The following is a 17,265-nucleotide window of genomic DNA, read 5'->3' on the forward strand; positions in this document are numbered from 1 at the left end:
AACCATCAAGCTGGGTTGTGTTTACCCATGAAGAAACACCTTCATGCAAGCATGTTGTAAGTGTAGATGTTTTTCACTGTAACCATTAGGGGTGGGAAAATCGAATAGAAAAATCGAATATCGGGGGTTTTTTGCTTCATAATTAAAATTTTTTTTATTTTCAAATAAATAAATGTAATCCATTTAAAATTTTTTGTCATTTTTATTGTTTTTATTGATCTTTTAACTTGTCTTCTTTGGCATTATAGCAGAAGAATGATGATCTGGCAACTATGTTGTTTTTCCCAATTGAAATCAAGAAAAATGACGAGCAAAAAAAAAAAGTTTTATACATTTTTTTTTTTTTTTTAATCTACAAAAATTAGCAATATCGAAGAATTGTGAGAATAGCGTTTTAAATCGAATTGGCACCCAAAAAATCGTCACAGCCCTAGTAACCATGTTTACATGGACACAAGTATTTGAATTATAGCTTGATCATAACAAAGCTGCTGCATGTAAACATACCAAATGCATGATTATGAGTTGATCATCAGGATCAAAATTCAATTCTGAAACAAGAAAGCTATTCCGATTGATTATGTATAAAAATACATATCTTGCAATTTGGATAGACATGATCCTAACCTAGCGCATTACCTCAGTCTAACATGGTCTCGAGCTTTACGTTTTAGCTAGTGGAGGACATGGCCAGACCGAAACCGAACTGCTTGGTGTGTTACACACATCGATCGCTTGAGATTTTAAAGTAAACTTCCAGTGATTAAGAGTGGAGAAACTGGAATGTGAGTGTCGGCAGTGAATACACACACTTCAGTATTTGTTTTAAATCACAGTTTCTTCTATGGCTGTTTCCGGAAAGTCAGCCATGTTTTAGCTCAGCCTAAAGCTACTCGGAGCTGACGGCTCACATCCTCGGCTGGAAGCCAACCATTTAGAAACAAATATCGAATTAAAGCAACCAGTAGGATTGAAAGTCATTGAAACCAGCTGCTGATGAAGGAATTTCATTCTATAGAATATGCACTATTCTATTACATAAGATGTTTTTGTGGCCCCTGCTTGTCCAGGTAGAATAATCGCATGAGACCAAACACAGCTCAACACAGGAGCTTTCAAACTGGAGCACTGCTTCCCTTGGGGTTTTTAAAAACGCTGCCAGTACTACATTACTGTGTATAACCTCCACATCCAGTTCTGCTGTGACTCATGCAGTTTTCTAAATTGCTGTCTGCCCAACATTTAAAATAAAGGTCAGTCTGAGGACTTTGTATTTTGACACTGACATAGCCGGACAAGTTCAACTTTGTTTTATACACCACAAGTTCAGAATAACAGATAAAATGGAAACGTGCCTCAACTCTTGTGTGTGCAAACGCTTCATTTGTCAAGGTTACAGTTGTTGCGCACGGCAGCACCCAGCTATCTTTTATCTTCTGTAATGAATACAGACACTTTTTTTTTTTTCTTTCCATTTTTCTCACTTTCTTGTCAACATGCAGCCTTGATGATAATTGCTTTTATAGCACAGAAAACTGGGAATAGAGGGAAAAAGAGCTGGTTTTTTTTTTTGGTTTTTTTTTAGCAGCATTCATAGAGGGTCTGTCAATAATTACATTAGTATCTGACAATGTTCAAAAGGTGATAATTGCAAGAGCTGGTAATTGTTCACACAAGTGGATGTTTTTTTTCAGGCTTGCCTTGTCTAAATCAGAAATCTATCTCGCATATAAAGACAAATAGAAGCCTTTAATGTGATATTTTGCAAGTCGCACGGTGTCACAACCAATTATTACAGAGAAGTGCGCTCCCATTTTCAAAGATAACAGAGGCATTTTGCCAAGGTCAGTCAGTGAAAATGCCATTAACCTCTTTGGATTCCTGTTGAGTTGGAGCAGAGCAGAGGTCAGCCAGTGAACTCGTGGCCCTCATGGATTTCACCAGCAGCAGAGGACCTGATATTTTGGTCCCTTTGCAACCCGATGAAATGTTAAGTGGGGAGGAGGGGCGGCTTAGGGCAGGACATGGCAGTCACCCATGCAGCAGACATGCTACTCCTGACTTCATTTTCTCCTTTCATTATCCTCTTCTAAATATAATCTCATAGAAGTATGAAAGGGTCTAAGTGGGGCTGCCATTTGTTGGCCAACAGAACCTGGAGGAAGTGAGTGTGAAAATTACAGGCCAGTTCCTCTCATGAATGTGAGCTTCATTCAACCGTCCTGAGTGACCTTATTAAGGCTAACAAAAGAAGAGAGGGGGGAGGGCAGAGTCCAGAGAACCAGGTTTGCTTCAAATCAGTCTGACCCTTTACTCTCACCCCACTGCAACCCTCCCCTAGCAAACAAATCCCAAGTGAACTGCTGCACCACAGAACAAGTTTTATTTTTTGATCTTTGAACTTCAGTCTGTTTCTTCCCCTGACAGAAATCCTTTGAGTGTAGAGAGGAACCATGGCCGACACAAACACTCATATGTAACTTCCTGTGTGTAAACAAGTCATTATACATGGAGAGTTATCTCGAGCTCCTATACTGGATAAAAATCCGCTTACATCTGGTTTTTATCTTCACTTGTAGTGGGGTAAAAAAAAAAAAAAAGCGTTAAAACTCTAATTACTCTAGTCAAAAAGCCCACCAGCAATCTTTGACATCTAGCTTTAGAGATGAGAAATTGTTCAATTGACATTCATTCTCACCTCAGATGATTCTTTCACAAAGTGAGCAAAAAGTACTTTTTCTTTACAGTATGTTTACTATGTAATGTCTCACATGGTGCAATGATTAATTTTCATCCCTCTTTACAGAGTAAATTTCCACAGCCTTGTCAAAAATCATAAACTAATCTTTTTATCTACTGAAATGATGCATATCAGAAACGTTGGTCCAGTTCAGTATAGTCCTTTGATGTTGTCAATTACAGGATTTTTTCCTTGTGAGGAATTCATACTTGATAATTCCACTTGAGTGGATCATGAAATCCTACTGTGCCGACTTGAGAACACAGTGGGCATTCACGGGGCTGCCTTGGAGTGGTTCCGTTCCTACTTAGCAGATAGGAGTTTTTGTGTGAGATTGGGTGACTTAGCTTCATCCTCGGTCCCCTTGAATTGTGGCGTGCCGCAAGGATCAATCCTTGGTCCGCTCCTTTTTTCATTGTATCTGTCGCCGCTGGGGTCTATTCTCCGAAGGCTTGGTGTGTCTTTTCATCTTTATGCTGATGATAGCCAAATTTACATTCCCCTCAAACGTCAAGAAAGCTTCAGTGCCACTGAACTTTTAAAGTGCATTGATGAAATTAAAATTTGGATGTCAATAAATTTTTTGCATTTTAATGATAAAAAAACAGAGGTTCTTCTTCTTGGACCTAGCAGTGTTGGTGATGCTGTCTCAGTTAACCTTGGATCCTTGTCACAGTTTGTTAAGCCTACTGTCTGCAATCTTGGTGTGAAAATGGATCAGGAACTTAAATTGGACAAACAAATTAGTGCTGTGGTGAAAGCAAGTTTTTTCCACCTGAGACAGCTTGCAAAAATAAGGTCCTCACTCTCAAGACATGATTTTGAAATTTTGATCCATGCTTTTGTAACTACACGGCTTGACTATTGTAACGCCCTGTACTGTGGGATCAGTCAGTCCTCTCTCGCACGGCTGCAGCTGGTGCAGAACGCTGCAGCGCGTCTTTTAACTGGATCTCGAAAGTCTGACCATGTTTCACCAATTTTGTCTTCCCTTCACTGGCTCCCTGTCCGTTACAGAATTGATTTTAAGATTCTTTTATTTGTTTTTAAATGCCTGAGCGGTCTGGCCCCTCGCTACCTGTCAGACCTGCTGGTGAGGTATTCCCCTACACGCTCTCTGAGGTCCACAGATCAACTTCTGCTTGTGGTTCCTAAGACGAAGCGTAAACTGAGAGGTGACCGAGCTTTTTCTGGTATTGGTCCCAAGTTGTGGAATAAGCTGCCCCTGTACATTAGACAGGCTGAATCGCTTCTTGTTTTTAAGTCTTGTCTGAAGACTCATTTTTTCTCTTTGGCGTTTGACTAATTTAAAGGGTTGTTTTACTATTAACAATGTGCTGATGCCCCATTATGATGTAAATATGTATGTTTTATTGTTTCTTCTGTACAGCACTTTGGTCAACTTTGTTGTTTTTAACGGTGCTTTATAAATAAACTGGATTGGATTGGATTGATAAATACAAGCACACACTACAACTGGCAAATTACTTGAAACGAGAGAGATTTAGTCGGCATGTCATAGCAAATGTACCCAAGTTTGTCTTTTAAAGAACAGAGCAAACTCCTTCGAAATTGTTTTTTGGTGTAAAAACTCATTCCTGGTCAAAAGACTGATGTTGTCAATGCAGCGGTTGGATGAAGGACTTTTTCATTGAGATGCTCCATGATGTGCATCCACAACTTGAAGGATTTGTTTAGCCTTTTTATGTCCCAGTTATCGCCCATATCTGGGTTTATTGATGAAAAAGAAAAGAATATAAGAAGGGGCACCCAAAGAGCAAGTTACTGATTGTAGTGGACCAGTTTGATTTTTTTTTTTCACAGCATTGATCATATTTGAGCAATCCTTGAGAGAGAACTTCATTTTCTTTCATTCACATCAGTATTTTGTTCCATTCAACCAAACAGGGAATTTAAATATAACAAGACTAGAATCCATTTTTGAAGAAAATTTCCATATGCCTTTGAAGTTTTACATGTTTTATACCTCATTACAGTCCACTGGGCTTGTGACAGGGGAGGAGGTTTCCTCCAGTTTAGCCTGGATTTTCCTAGCAATCAGTAACAGTATGGGACATATATGTCTTTGGTCTTTTTTTTATAACATGAGGTGAATGTTCAGATTGACATTGGCAACTACTGCAGGGTCATTTGACACAGGACTAAAGGCCATTCGCACCAATCATGTTGTAATCTTGACACGAATCCTACTTGTCCCTTATTATGGCAAGGTGATAAAAATGAGTTCAGAAGCAGGTCGCAATTAAATTTTCATAGTTCTTGGTGATTAGCGTAAGACACTCCAGTACACTAGTTGGCAGTAGGGCTGAGCGATAAGACGATATATATCGTTTGGATGATAGAAAATGTCTATAGTTTCAAATGAGGCTCTATCGTTTACGCCACAATAAGGCGCTTTACTGCAGTATTTTACGTCAAGATGCGCTTTACGTCATGCATGCTGCAATATATATACAAACATGGAGAAAGACTGTAGCAGACATGTTTCAGAGCAGGATAATTCACTAAAAGATGACCAGCCAACCAAAACTGCTGAGCTTCTTCATAAAAGAAGGTAAATTTCTGTCGCATGGATGCGGTTTGGATATAAAAAAAAAAAAAGACCAACGTGGAACTGACACCAGACTAGCTCACAGTCCCAACAACAGACTCCGACGCATCAAACTCATTTTATCTCCTGCGCAAGAATTAGGAAAGAGAATACAGAATAGAGTCAACGAGCAAAAGCAGCAAAAGCAGCAAAAGCAGCAAAAGCAGCAAAAGCAGCGTCAAGTGGTGGCAAAAGCACTCATAGTAAACTCCAGATGTAAACGCTGCAATAGACATTTACCTGTGATGGAAAGAGATCACTGCTGCCGTTACCGAGCACATCTGACACATAACTGATGACTGACACAAAATTACACAAACAATTTTATATCCTTATGTTATGGGGATATAAAGTGAGCTATATCGTGATGAGATTTTGGTCATATCACCCGGCCCTAGTTCGCAGTAATGAGCCCCTAAGTTGGCTGTGAACCCCCCCAAAAAAACTGACCATTATTTGCCATCTTGTCCAGCTCTAGTGCCCATTCTTGTAGCACTCAAACATTGTTCTGTCCAAGTCGATTTACAGGTTAAAGAAGAGAAAAAATAAAAAAATTAAAAATTACTGCTTTCAGGAAAAAACCAGAGAAAGCAGAGCTGTCTCCATGATCGTCATTTTAAGGACCCCCTTGCATTACAGAAAAGAAAATTTAAAATGTCTGTGTACGTGCTGCACTGGCATTCGTTTTGGTGTCATTTTTTCTGTCTGCCTGAGGAATATATTTTTTCTTTGTATTTACCTTTTTTATATTTAGACTTGACAGTTCCACCTCTGTGATAGCAGCTGGAAGCTTATTATACAAATTCAAATAGCTTTTCGTAGTCTGTAGTTCGACTTTATCACTGAAAATTCTTTTTGTGAATTTGTCTTCGTCTACTCATTTCCTTTCATAAATTTTAGTTTTTACCCAACATGTTCATTTATCTTAAAGTATTTATGATTTCTAAATGACTGCTTTTTTGTCCAACCAGATGCTCTGTGAACATATTAAATGTATTTTTAAGCTGATGTTAACGCACTAATGACTGCTTAATGATCTCACAAGGCGTCATCTGAATAGAAAATGTGTCTGCTTGTACATGCAGTAAAAAAGAAAGATGTGCAAAGCTTGACCCAAAAGAGCACCCACCAAAAAAAAATCACTGATTTAAGTATATTACAGTAAAACTGACGGTATGACAATTGAAAAATCATGATACTCAATTTCTTTTAGTTGAGTTATCAAGAATGTTTTTACATCAGATGTATGTGACACAAAATAGACATTTTTGTGTCTTTGTGTTAATAAAGAAAAAAATCTTCATTAATGTCCAATATGTGACTGATATGATATAATATCCTGACCCGTCATGTTTACTTTGTGTAAACTAAACATTATAAACACACCGAGGCTTTAAAAAGCATAAATTTTTCACACCTTTTTTTAAAAAAAAAAATCTGCTTAATTGAACGTGAAGTTAATGTGAGCTGCGAAGCATCCAAATGTCCTTGAGGTGTCCCACATCTTTTTAAGGGAACTATGTTACTATCATTGAGAGAGAGCTGGAGGCGGAGATTTGAGGTGACTCAGAAGCCAAGGATTACAGACTTCCTTGGCTCCAGCATTGGAAGATGGCCAGAAGGAAGCCACTCAAGAAAAAAAAAAGATGTATGACGGCGAGCACAGTGTCTATAGTATATTTGTCAGCAAAGGTGGATTTGCTGTGTATCTTGCTCTATTTACACACCCTTACGTTTCTAGCAATCTGATCTGGAAACACTTGTTTCCTTGGCTTTTTGCGCACCATACTCCTGACAGCACATAGCGGTTCTAGCCAGTCATCTAACAACCCATGTAGAGTGGAAATGCTCAGGAAGATTGATCACCACACCTCTTCATCAGCAATCATCCTCTTTGTTTTCATGAAGCTGACTGTGAAACCCGACACTGAGGCCCCTTTTCACTTGCAGACAGTGAGTTATAGTAGAGGGAAGTACAGGGAAAGTCCTCTGGAAAAGCCAACACAAAGCGCACACACTGTCATATTCTGGAGAGGAGTTGTCTTCCAGCAGGGCACTGATCCCGAACGCGCACACCAATTCAGCCAGGAATTTTCTCTGAACAAGACAGTGAATGTCTTTGATAACTGAGTCACGATGGAAAATCTTTCCCTTGATTGTTTTATGAGATACTTCTCACCCTCACTGTAGCTCAAGGAAAACCTTAGCGTCAAGTTCTATCTAGTCCAAGACGAGCCAAATATTTATCCGCATCTTGATATCATGGTTGCACCCTGACAAAAGCTCCTGCAATAAATTTGCCCATCAAACTGCAGGTAAATCCAAATGAGGATTAAATCATATTTCTCTTCCTCCATTACCCAGCTACATAAAAAAATGGTCTAATTGAAACTCATTAAAGACTTTAAGAATTTATGACATAATTTCTAATTCCCTCTATTTAGAGCACAGGGAAGGCTGTATCCTGCACATCATGAAAGGCTAGCCATTCATTTGCCCTGCCTTGATTTACATCCTTCCTCGACCAGCTGCCAGAGCCATTTTGTGTTGGAGTGTTTGGAGAGCTTAGGGGGCGGGCTGTTGAAGACGTTTTAGAAAAGGTCTGGGTTCTTTTAATGTGACAGAAATCCGAACTGGAGGACCTCTCCACTACCTTGCATGCACACACACACATGCACATTTGCACTGACTTTAATTAAGCACTAAATGTTATATATGGGCGTAGATTTAAGGAAGAGACATTCAGCAAAGTGTTAGCAGGTTCTTGTAAACATATATAAATGCCTTTTATGCTCCCTGGTTTTTTTTTTTTTGCCAGAGGCAGCAAGTGAAAAATGGAGGCTAAACTGTGACTTATATGCAGTAGTGAAAAAAAAAAAAAAAAGATTTTAAGCCATGGATGGTTATGCCATTGAAAAGAGGAAATGAAGGTGAGGGTGAAGGAGAGAGGGAAAATGGGGTGAGCTAGAGAGGTTTCCTAAGCTAATAAAATGCTCGGGAGGATGGAAGCTGCCAGCCAGCATTCCTGTGCCATTAGATAAGTTAGCTCACTGCAGCCTCCAGTTTCTCTGCAGTGCTGAAGTGGCAAGCTGAGGTCACCACCAGGGAGTGAGGGGGATGGTGTGGGCAATAAATTCACAATGTTTTGTGCAGTCGTTGCTGCTAAACCTCTGTAGCTGTTGGGTTGATGACTCGAGAGCAAATCTACTATCATCCTCAACCCTCAAATGTGCAGTTCCTTTTGCAGCAGCCATTTTTTTCCCTGCATGCTAGTTTTACATTCACATGAAACATATAGCATTTTTTGCATTTAAATGTTGAAAGTGGAGGATTTCTATACAATTTCTGACAACCTTTAAGCTCTTACCAAATTGAGAAATATACATAAAGCAGGAAGTGATCTTCCATAACCAATTTTAGATTTTAGATCAGGTATCACACAGAATGGTTTGTGTAGCCCACACCGAGTCCTACGAAATTCACACTGGCAAAATGGCAACACAGAAACATCTAAATGTGACAGATTGCAGCAATACCAGTGAAGTCAAGAGGCTTTTCTTGCACACTCATTTACAGTCTGTCAAACTGAACAGTTCATGTTGCATTGGTTGGAGCCTGGAGCTTGTTGCTTATATTTTAGAAGCTGTAGTAGTCAATCCATACACCCCTCCCCCAAGGTAGTAAATTTCTGGGCTGCTATGTGAGATAGACAGTTGCATGGAAATAGTTTCCTCCAAGAGGTTCTCCTTCAGGGAAATCTTTTGTGCCGTGAGATGACTTATTTAAATAGAAAGGCTGTTCAGTCATTCCTCGGTAACCTGTGTGTGCATTCTCCTTCTGCCAGTGTCTTATGCCGGTTTTACAATACTGACTGCAGCTGAGTGTGTTCCAAGTCATTTAGGAGGTATCAGTCAGCTTTGCCCCTACGGCTTTACTGTGTGAAGAAGATTTAAAAAAGCATCTTTGGCTTGTATTGCTGTTTTTCATAGAAAACCCTTTGGCAGAGATTACTTAACTTATGCAGCAGCCTCAATGCATGTTTTTCTCAACGTATGCAGGCAGTAGGGCTTGTTTTCAGCTGTAAAATGTGTTTTTGTTTTGTAAAGAATCTGTTTTCTAGTGTAATTTTATATTGGATGAGCATATCCAACATAAATATTTGACTCTGTAACTCCTTCTCCCCCAGGCATGCTGGTGGTCAATGTTACCTGGAGAAACAAGACCTATGTAGGCACCCTGTTGGACTGTACACGGCACGACTGGGCTCCCCCCAGGTACGAATCATCACCCTGCTCTGTCCGTTTCAAATGGAGAAGGCAGGCTTAGCGTTATATTAAATTTACCACCATGCATGGAAACTGTGAAGGTCGAGGTAAAAAGAGTTCACAATTGCCAAAAACCACTGATGCATGCCCTGCATCCAAAGTCTTGATGCACACTCTAAACCTTTTCATATTCTGTGTGATATGAATCTGCTGTAGCAGCATCAGCTCAAGCATATACTTCCTAATGCGCTGACTTGCTAGTGTGCCACAGGACCACTGAGTGCATGTTAGTCTTTATGTTGAGCCTGGAGAAACAGGATTCATTGGCAAGCAGCTGATGTCCCAGGAGGCAGCAGTGGAAATAGAAAGCTACTCTAACAGCCCAGATTGCAGAATCCAATTATTGGACTAAGAGCTTTTTTTTTTTCCTCAACACTGGATAACATTCTCCATCACAAAGGCACTGAGTTCTAAGATCAGTCCTGTGATGAAAACATGAAGTATTTTTGTGTATGCAAAGTACACAGGATGGGTAAAATTTTCAAGTACATCCTTTGATGTAAAACATCTGAACTGTATATAAATGTAAATATAAGTCTGCATTGGAGTTGTGTGGTTAGTTACAATGGGAGGGGGAAAAAATTCAAGATTTAAGCACTGCTAATGGAAAACAAGGAGATGCCGTATTGCACTAATGTGATACTGTAATGCCAGTATGCAAGGTTTGAATTTGCTCTAAGATTTTCTTACAGTTTGCAGCATGACTACATTAAGGACACACCATGAATAATTCAGAAATCTTTCAGCAGACTGAATATAAACTTGGGCTTGTAATGAGTCTAAGTTCCTGTTCCACTGTCAGACTACGGATGTATTTACATCCCCTACTGGGGTTGAAATTGTTTGGAGAGATTTGCAGAGGAAACTGTGAGTCATATAAACCCTGTGTCTGACTTTGTCAGAGACTGCTAACCTTCACTGCAGTGTAGAGATAATTACACTACTGTTGTGGTAAGATAAGGCCAAACCAATATTTTTAAGTATTTGACTAACTGCATGTTTTGATGAGAACGTAGAAAAGAATGTTCATGGCCGTCATTTAAAGTAATGCTTACATGACTTTCACTTAAACGGTCTTGTTGCTTTGTTCAACAAACTGACTCATATAAAACATATGACTTTCAACTAAATGACAGGAGCTGTTCTGATATAATTGCTACTGTTTGGAAATAAAAATGCCTACAATAAAAATGTATTATCAACATTGACCTTGCTGCTGTTTAGTTTCTGAATTCCCTGCAAGAAAATTTGCAATAATGACATCCCAGCCAATCGCCACATAATTGAGTTGTGTTGAAGTATGAAACTGTCTCCCTCAAACTTGACAAAGGGCTGTTCCAGACTAAATAGTATTTCCAAACTCTAAAGGTTTTTTAAACGCATGGCTAAATGCCTTTGAAGTCCCTAATATCCCAGCTATCAAAACATGTATTTTATTTTCTTGAAAATTAAGTTTTAGTTCTTTGTGCTTGCCTAAAAATAAACAAGGAGGGCAGCATGGGTAGTATAGTAATGGCTCGTTTTGGTTACATACTTGTCAGTCATGCCAAAATATTTAATAACACAACTAATTAGATTTTCTAATCATTTTATGTTTGCTGCTCAATCAGAAAAAACAAAATTGTATTTACAGTAACTAAATGAGTCAAATAATAAAATGGAGTCTAAATGGCATTTATTGGATTGGAATGATTTATTTTCCACAGATATTTGATAAATCAAAACTCAAAGTGTAAGAATAATTTATAACCAAAGTGCAGCCATAGACTTGACTGAAATTAACCATTTGTTCGATTACTCAACTAACTAGTACATGTATTTTCAATACTACTGCAGGTTTTGTGAATCACCCACAAGTGATCTGGAAATGAGGAATGGCCGTGGTCGCGGTAAGCGAATGAGACCAAACAGCAACACCCCCATCAACGAGAATAGCAATTCATCTGACAACAAGGGCACCACCAACAACAAGACACGTGCTGCGTCTAACAGCAAGGGCCGTAGGGGCAGTCAGACGCCATCAGAGCGCCGCACTCCACCAAACAGCAACACAGAGGACATCAAGGCCAGTCCCTCCTCGGCTGGAAAACGCAAGACCAAACCAGCATCAGACATGGAGCCTAATTCCAGCTCAGAGGACACCAAAGGCAACAAACGTATGCGGACAAACTCCAACAGTGGAGGCGTGGGACCAACAGGTCTCCCTATTCCTTCGGTGAAGACTGAGCCACTTCCACCTCCTCTCGATCGTGGCTGCCCCTCTCCAGTTCTTATTGACTGCCCACATCCTAACTGCAACAAAAAATATAAGCACATCAATGGCCTAAAGTACCACCAAGCCCGTGCCCACAATGATGATGATATAAAGTTGGAATTAGATGGAGACAGTGAATATGGAGAGGACTCGACACTCCACCCTGAACCAGGAAACTGTAATGGAGCATCTATCTCCCAGAAAGGGTGCTTATCTCCAGCACGTTCAATTACTCCAAAAGGCAGGAACTTTGATGCCCAAAGTCCTTCCCCATCTCCTGGCAAGTTTGGTTCGAAGCAAAGTAAAAAGAAAATTGCAGAGACTGATCCAGAAGCAGGAGGTACACCTATGGATGGTTGTGAAGATGGGCCATGCCTTACCGATGAGGCCAGTAACGATGGTTTAGATGATAAGAGAGGATCAGATAAGTCTAAAAAGGCTAGCACTGGCACTAAGGCGGATAAAATGGGCCAGAAAAACTTGAAGTCGCCACGTCCCATTGGTCCTGGTCCGACCCCATCTCAGCAGATGTATTCTTTTCCTCCTGGGAACCCAAATTCTTCCCCAGGGCTAACCCCAATGATACAAGGAATCCCCAAAAGTCCCCAAATGAAAGGCACGCAACCTAAACCCCCTGCCATTGGAGATCCTGCTTCAGGTAGCTCCAAAGACAAGAAGAAGAAAGACAAAAAGAAAAAAGATGGTGGGAAAGATGCTGACAGCCCTAAACCTCCAGGAAAGATAGGGAAACCAGATGAAGGAAAGCTTCCATACTCTGAACCTTGTGATCAAGGAAACAAGGGGGATGGTCTCCTAAATGGTTCATCAGATCCTCATCAGAGTCGCTTGGCCAGTATCAAGGCTGAGGCTGACAAGATTTATAGCTTTTCTGACAACGCTCCAAGTCCATCCATTGGCGTTGCAAGTCGGATAGATGGCAGTGGAATGCCACAGCCTCTCACACCACTTCATGTGGTAAACCAGAATGGTGCTGATAACTCTTCAGTCAAAACCAATAGCCCAGCATATTCAGACATTTCAGATGCTGGTGAGGATGGTGAAGGGAAACTAGAAGGTGTCAAAGTCAGGACGGAGGACCAAGCCATCAGGGAAAGTGTCAAAAAAGCACTTTTTCCAAACCAGACACCCAGCAAAGATTCCCCGTACTATCCTGGGTATGAGGCGTACTACTCACCCAGTTATGTCAATCCCAGCCCCGGCGGTCCAAATCCAGGTGTACCAGTTACTGAAGGTCAGGCTAAGATCAAAAGGGATGATGAACTAGACCAAGGTGAGGAAAAAGTGAAGGTTGAAGTTCATGAAGATCGTAAACCAGATAGCAGTGCTTCTAGCCAGCAGCAACAACAACCCTCAGTCATTCAACAGCGATCGAACATGTACATGCAGCCACTGTACTACAACCAGTACGCTTACGTCCCTCCTTATGCATATAGCCCTGATCAAGCCTACCACAACCATTTGATGAACACCAACCCAGCGTACCGGCAACAGTACGAGGAGCGGCAGCGACAGATGGCTGAACAGCATCGTGCTGCTGAAAAGAAGTCAGATGTCGTCATGAAAGAGAGAGAAGCCTCCATGAAGGAGGAGTGGAAACAAAAGAACCCAATGCCACCAAGCCTCTCCAAAGCCCCAAGTCAGTCTGACCTTGGAAAGATGCAGCAGCCCCTAAGCAAATCCAGGGACTCACCCCCTGAGCCCTCCTCCAAGGCCATTGGAAGCATAAAGGGGGAGGATTCCAAGTCCCAGCAAGCTGAAGGACTAAAGATGAAATTGACGGAAGGGGGTCACCATGGAAAGGAAGACTCCATGCAAGCACTGGAGTGCAGAGGTCAGGCTGGGATGGAGCAGGCAATGTGGTACAGACAGGTAAGCACTTCCAGTGTTCAAATATCTATTTTGTAAATTGTTGTTTCAATATGTAGCTCTTTGGAGTTGAATTTGAGCGAACTTTCTGTCTTTTCCTTGGTAGTACCCTGAGAGCCAGAAGCTCCAAGCTGAGGATGAACACCAGCAACAGCAGCTTAGAAGAAAAGATGAACGTGAACGGGACCGTAAATTAAAAGAAGAAAGACCCAGGCCAAAGGAAAGTCAAAGTGGACCCAAGGAGGACTGCAAAGATGGCAATGATCCCAGAATCACTTCAGAGGACCATCGAGCCATGAGCAAAGACTCTCGTTCTAATCCCCACATGCAGTTTGCTTCACCGCTAGCACAGCACCAAGGCTACATGCCCTACATGCATGGTTACCCTTATGGACAAGGCTATGACCCCAATCACCCTGGATACAGGAGCATGCCTTCAGTCATGATGCAGAACTACCCAGGTATGTGACATTGACTCAGTCTACAGACAGTCTGAAAAGGTTTGTACTTGTTTGAAAGATTAAGTGATCAGGTTTCTTTTGGCCCATCAGTTTAATTAGCTCTTACTTTGGTTTCCGCTTTGCAAACACATTCCTGGTTAGCATAACAATTAAGTTACTCATCTATCATACTTTAATGGAATATATGGTGGGCAACATGGCTGTAAGAACACAGCATCTTTTGCTATTTGCAGTTACAACTCTGGAAAAAACATGCTGGAAAAGATTGTTTGTGACTTGCTAGCTTCAAATGGTTTTATTCCTTTAGCTTTTGAAAGCAAAACAAATGTAAAGTTTTTGCAAGCAGTCTGCAGCTCTTGTTTGTGGAGAGAACTGCACCATTGAGGATCATTATGACTTGTTTTGATAGCATTTTCAGAAAGCTAGTGGCTGCTTCACGAGCCGCAAGTCGAGTCAAAAGAACAATTAGGAACACTGTACTAAAAGCTAGATCTTTGTTTAACAACCACACATTTATAGTTGTATTTAAGTAAAATGTGCAAAATCAAAATAAAACTTGTTGAAATTGTTAGATCTGTAATGTTGTTATATTTGTATTGGTGAGGTAACTTCAGAAAGGATGGGTAATTTATTACAACCTAATGAAATCTTACACAGTTATAATAGCAATAGTAACCATAGTTACAATAATGTTCACATAAACAGATTTGGTATTGGTAAATATCAGTATCTGCAGATATTCAAATTTCAGATAACGGTATTGGATCGGAACTTCCAAAAAGTGGATCGGTGCATCCCTAAAAAGAAATTTGGATCGTTCAAGTCAAGTTTGTAAAAGTGACTCTAGGTAGAACTGTTGTGTGTAGAAAGCTTGTTCTTGACTTACTCTTCTGTCCTTTATAGACAGAATTGTATGATGTCACGAGTTTCAGCTGCAAGCACTGAATTTGAGTTAAATCCCAAACTTCTGGAGGGTCTGCTAAATCTTACCCAACAAACATGGTTTCTGTGTATTGTAAATAAACAAAAACCTACATTTCAACTGTCAATTTTCTTCATCTTGCATAGGTTCTTATCTACCTGGAGGTTATCCATTTTCTCCATATGGGAGTAAAATAGCTGGAGGTGAAGAAGGCAGCGAGAAATCTCGCGCTAGCCCTACTGTTTCTAAAACTGCAACAGACTCCAAAGCCCTGGATATCCTGCATCAGCACGCCAGCCAGTACAAGAGCAAGTCCCCCACAGTGGGTGACAAAGCGCCCCATGACAGGGAAAGGGAGCAGGAACGAGGAGCTGGAGAGAGAGATCGGGAAAGGGAGCGCGAGAGGGACAGAGAAAGAGATGTGGACCGACCGCGCTCCTCGCCCTCCCAGCGCATCATGCCCTCTCACCACCACCTGGGATATCCCCTGCTCTCAGGGCAATATGACCTGTCCTACGCCACAGGTCAGTCAGTCCTCACTTATCCCATTTCTCCTCTCACTTAACAGTCTGTTCTGGCAAACCAAACCATTAAAGGAGATCATATAACAAGTGCTCAGCCAAAAAAACCTTTAACCTACAGTAATTTAACTTTGAAATCACAGCTGATGGCCCATAAATATCCTACAGAGTGAACTACATTAGGAATTTTCACTTCTGAGCCTTTCCCAGCTCACAATTTCTGCAGCAGATTTATGCAAAATACTGACAATGACACAAAACACATACTGGGTGTTTGCAAATCAGACGAAGGCAGCTAGCAGAGGTGTTTAATGTAAACACAGCACACATTGTCCATTTAGCTAAAAATAGTAGATGATGTGGGTTATGAGTTCTGGCACAGATGTACATCCTGTAAAAATAAAACTGGGTGTTTGTTTGTCATGGGCTTATTGGAAGGGAAGTGCGAAGAGCACCCTGTTGTACTCTTTCATTACATTTATGTTGGAGACTCGGAGGCAGCAACCTGTGAAGAAACCACATTGTGTCTAAACAAAACCCTCAAATCATGCTGCAGTCTAGCACAATATGCAGTGCAGCTTTTAGCCCCCTCAGCTCATCCATTCTAAGTAGGTCCTCTGAGGACAAGTGGATCACAGTGTTGATAATAGAGGGATTGAATGAGCCCGCCAAGATACAAAACCACTGTAGCCTGCAAGGACATCTAGTGGCTGCTCAGTTAAATTACAGTTAATCTGGAAAATACATCTATTTTCAGTCGTCCACATGATACTTTAAACTTAACAATCCTGGATGAAATTCTGCTTTCTGTGACGCTGAAACAGTTCAGTGATTTAGGATCATTATGGATGTTGAGCAACTGACTGGCCTCATTTAATCAACCTCTCTTTCAGTGACGCCCCGCTGCATTGCATTATAACAGCTTCTGTCGAAGTTTTAGTAAATCTGGACCGCAGCAGCAGGCTCAAAGTTCAAGCATTAACCAGCATTAGTTTATTTAAACTGGCTATTTCAGCAGTGCTCCATAAAGGTGTATGTATTATTTTTTTGCACACGTTCTGCTGTGGTAAAAACATGTTCAGCGAGGATCAATGCATCATTTTCTGCTTTTCCTTTAAAGCACTGTTTCATCTTTTAACAGACATATTTATAGTGATTTTATTCCCATTTCAAACCCATGACCCTTGCAGTGAAGCAGAGCTCCGTCTCTGTTATCAGTGTTTTATTTGAGAGGTGGAATCTGTCGTTTTTAAAAAAAAAAAAAAAAAAAAAAAAAAAAGGTAAAAATCTTCGGATCAAACTGAGGCTAATGTTTCTGAGAGCATTCTTGGCTGTATGTAGAGTAGATTGTGTCCACCTGCTTTCAGAGCTGATATTTTATGTTGTATTACTACAGCGGCATTTAAAAGCAGTTGTTTTTGTGGTGAATCCAGTCGTATGTAAACAGTGAGATGTTTTCTTCCAGCATTAATATAACTGGAAAAAAAAGGGTGTCAAATTTGAAGAATGAAGTGTTTCTGTTTGAATTATCTGTTTAATAAGTA

At 40.6% G+C, this 17,265-nt stretch overlaps 1 protein-coding gene across 1 annotated transcript in view; it reads left to right on the forward strand.

Moving 5' to 3' along the window:
• znf609b (zinc finger protein 609b) overlaps positions 1 to 17,265 on the forward strand; it is a gene marked incomplete at its 5' end in the record, with an annotated part of 57,751 nt that overhangs the window by 40,337 nt on the left and 149 nt on the right. The window contains 4 exons of the mRNA XM_079254276.1: positions 9,538 to 9,625; positions 11,513 to 13,820; positions 13,924 to 14,278; positions 15,347 to 15,724. Coding sequence (XP_079110402.1) covers positions 9,538 to 9,625; positions 11,513 to 13,820; positions 13,924 to 14,278; positions 15,347 to 15,724 — 3,129 coding nt within the window. The remainder of the gene's footprint in view (positions 1 to 9,537; positions 9,626 to 11,512; positions 13,821 to 13,923; positions 14,279 to 15,346; positions 15,725 to 17,265) is intronic.

The sequence above is a fragment of the Telmatherina bonti genome (genome assembly GCF_933228915.1).
Source record: "Telmatherina bonti genome assembly, chromosome: 1".
Lineage (NCBI taxonomy): Eukaryota > Metazoa > Chordata > Actinopteri > Atheriniformes > Telmatherinidae > Telmatherina > Telmatherina bonti.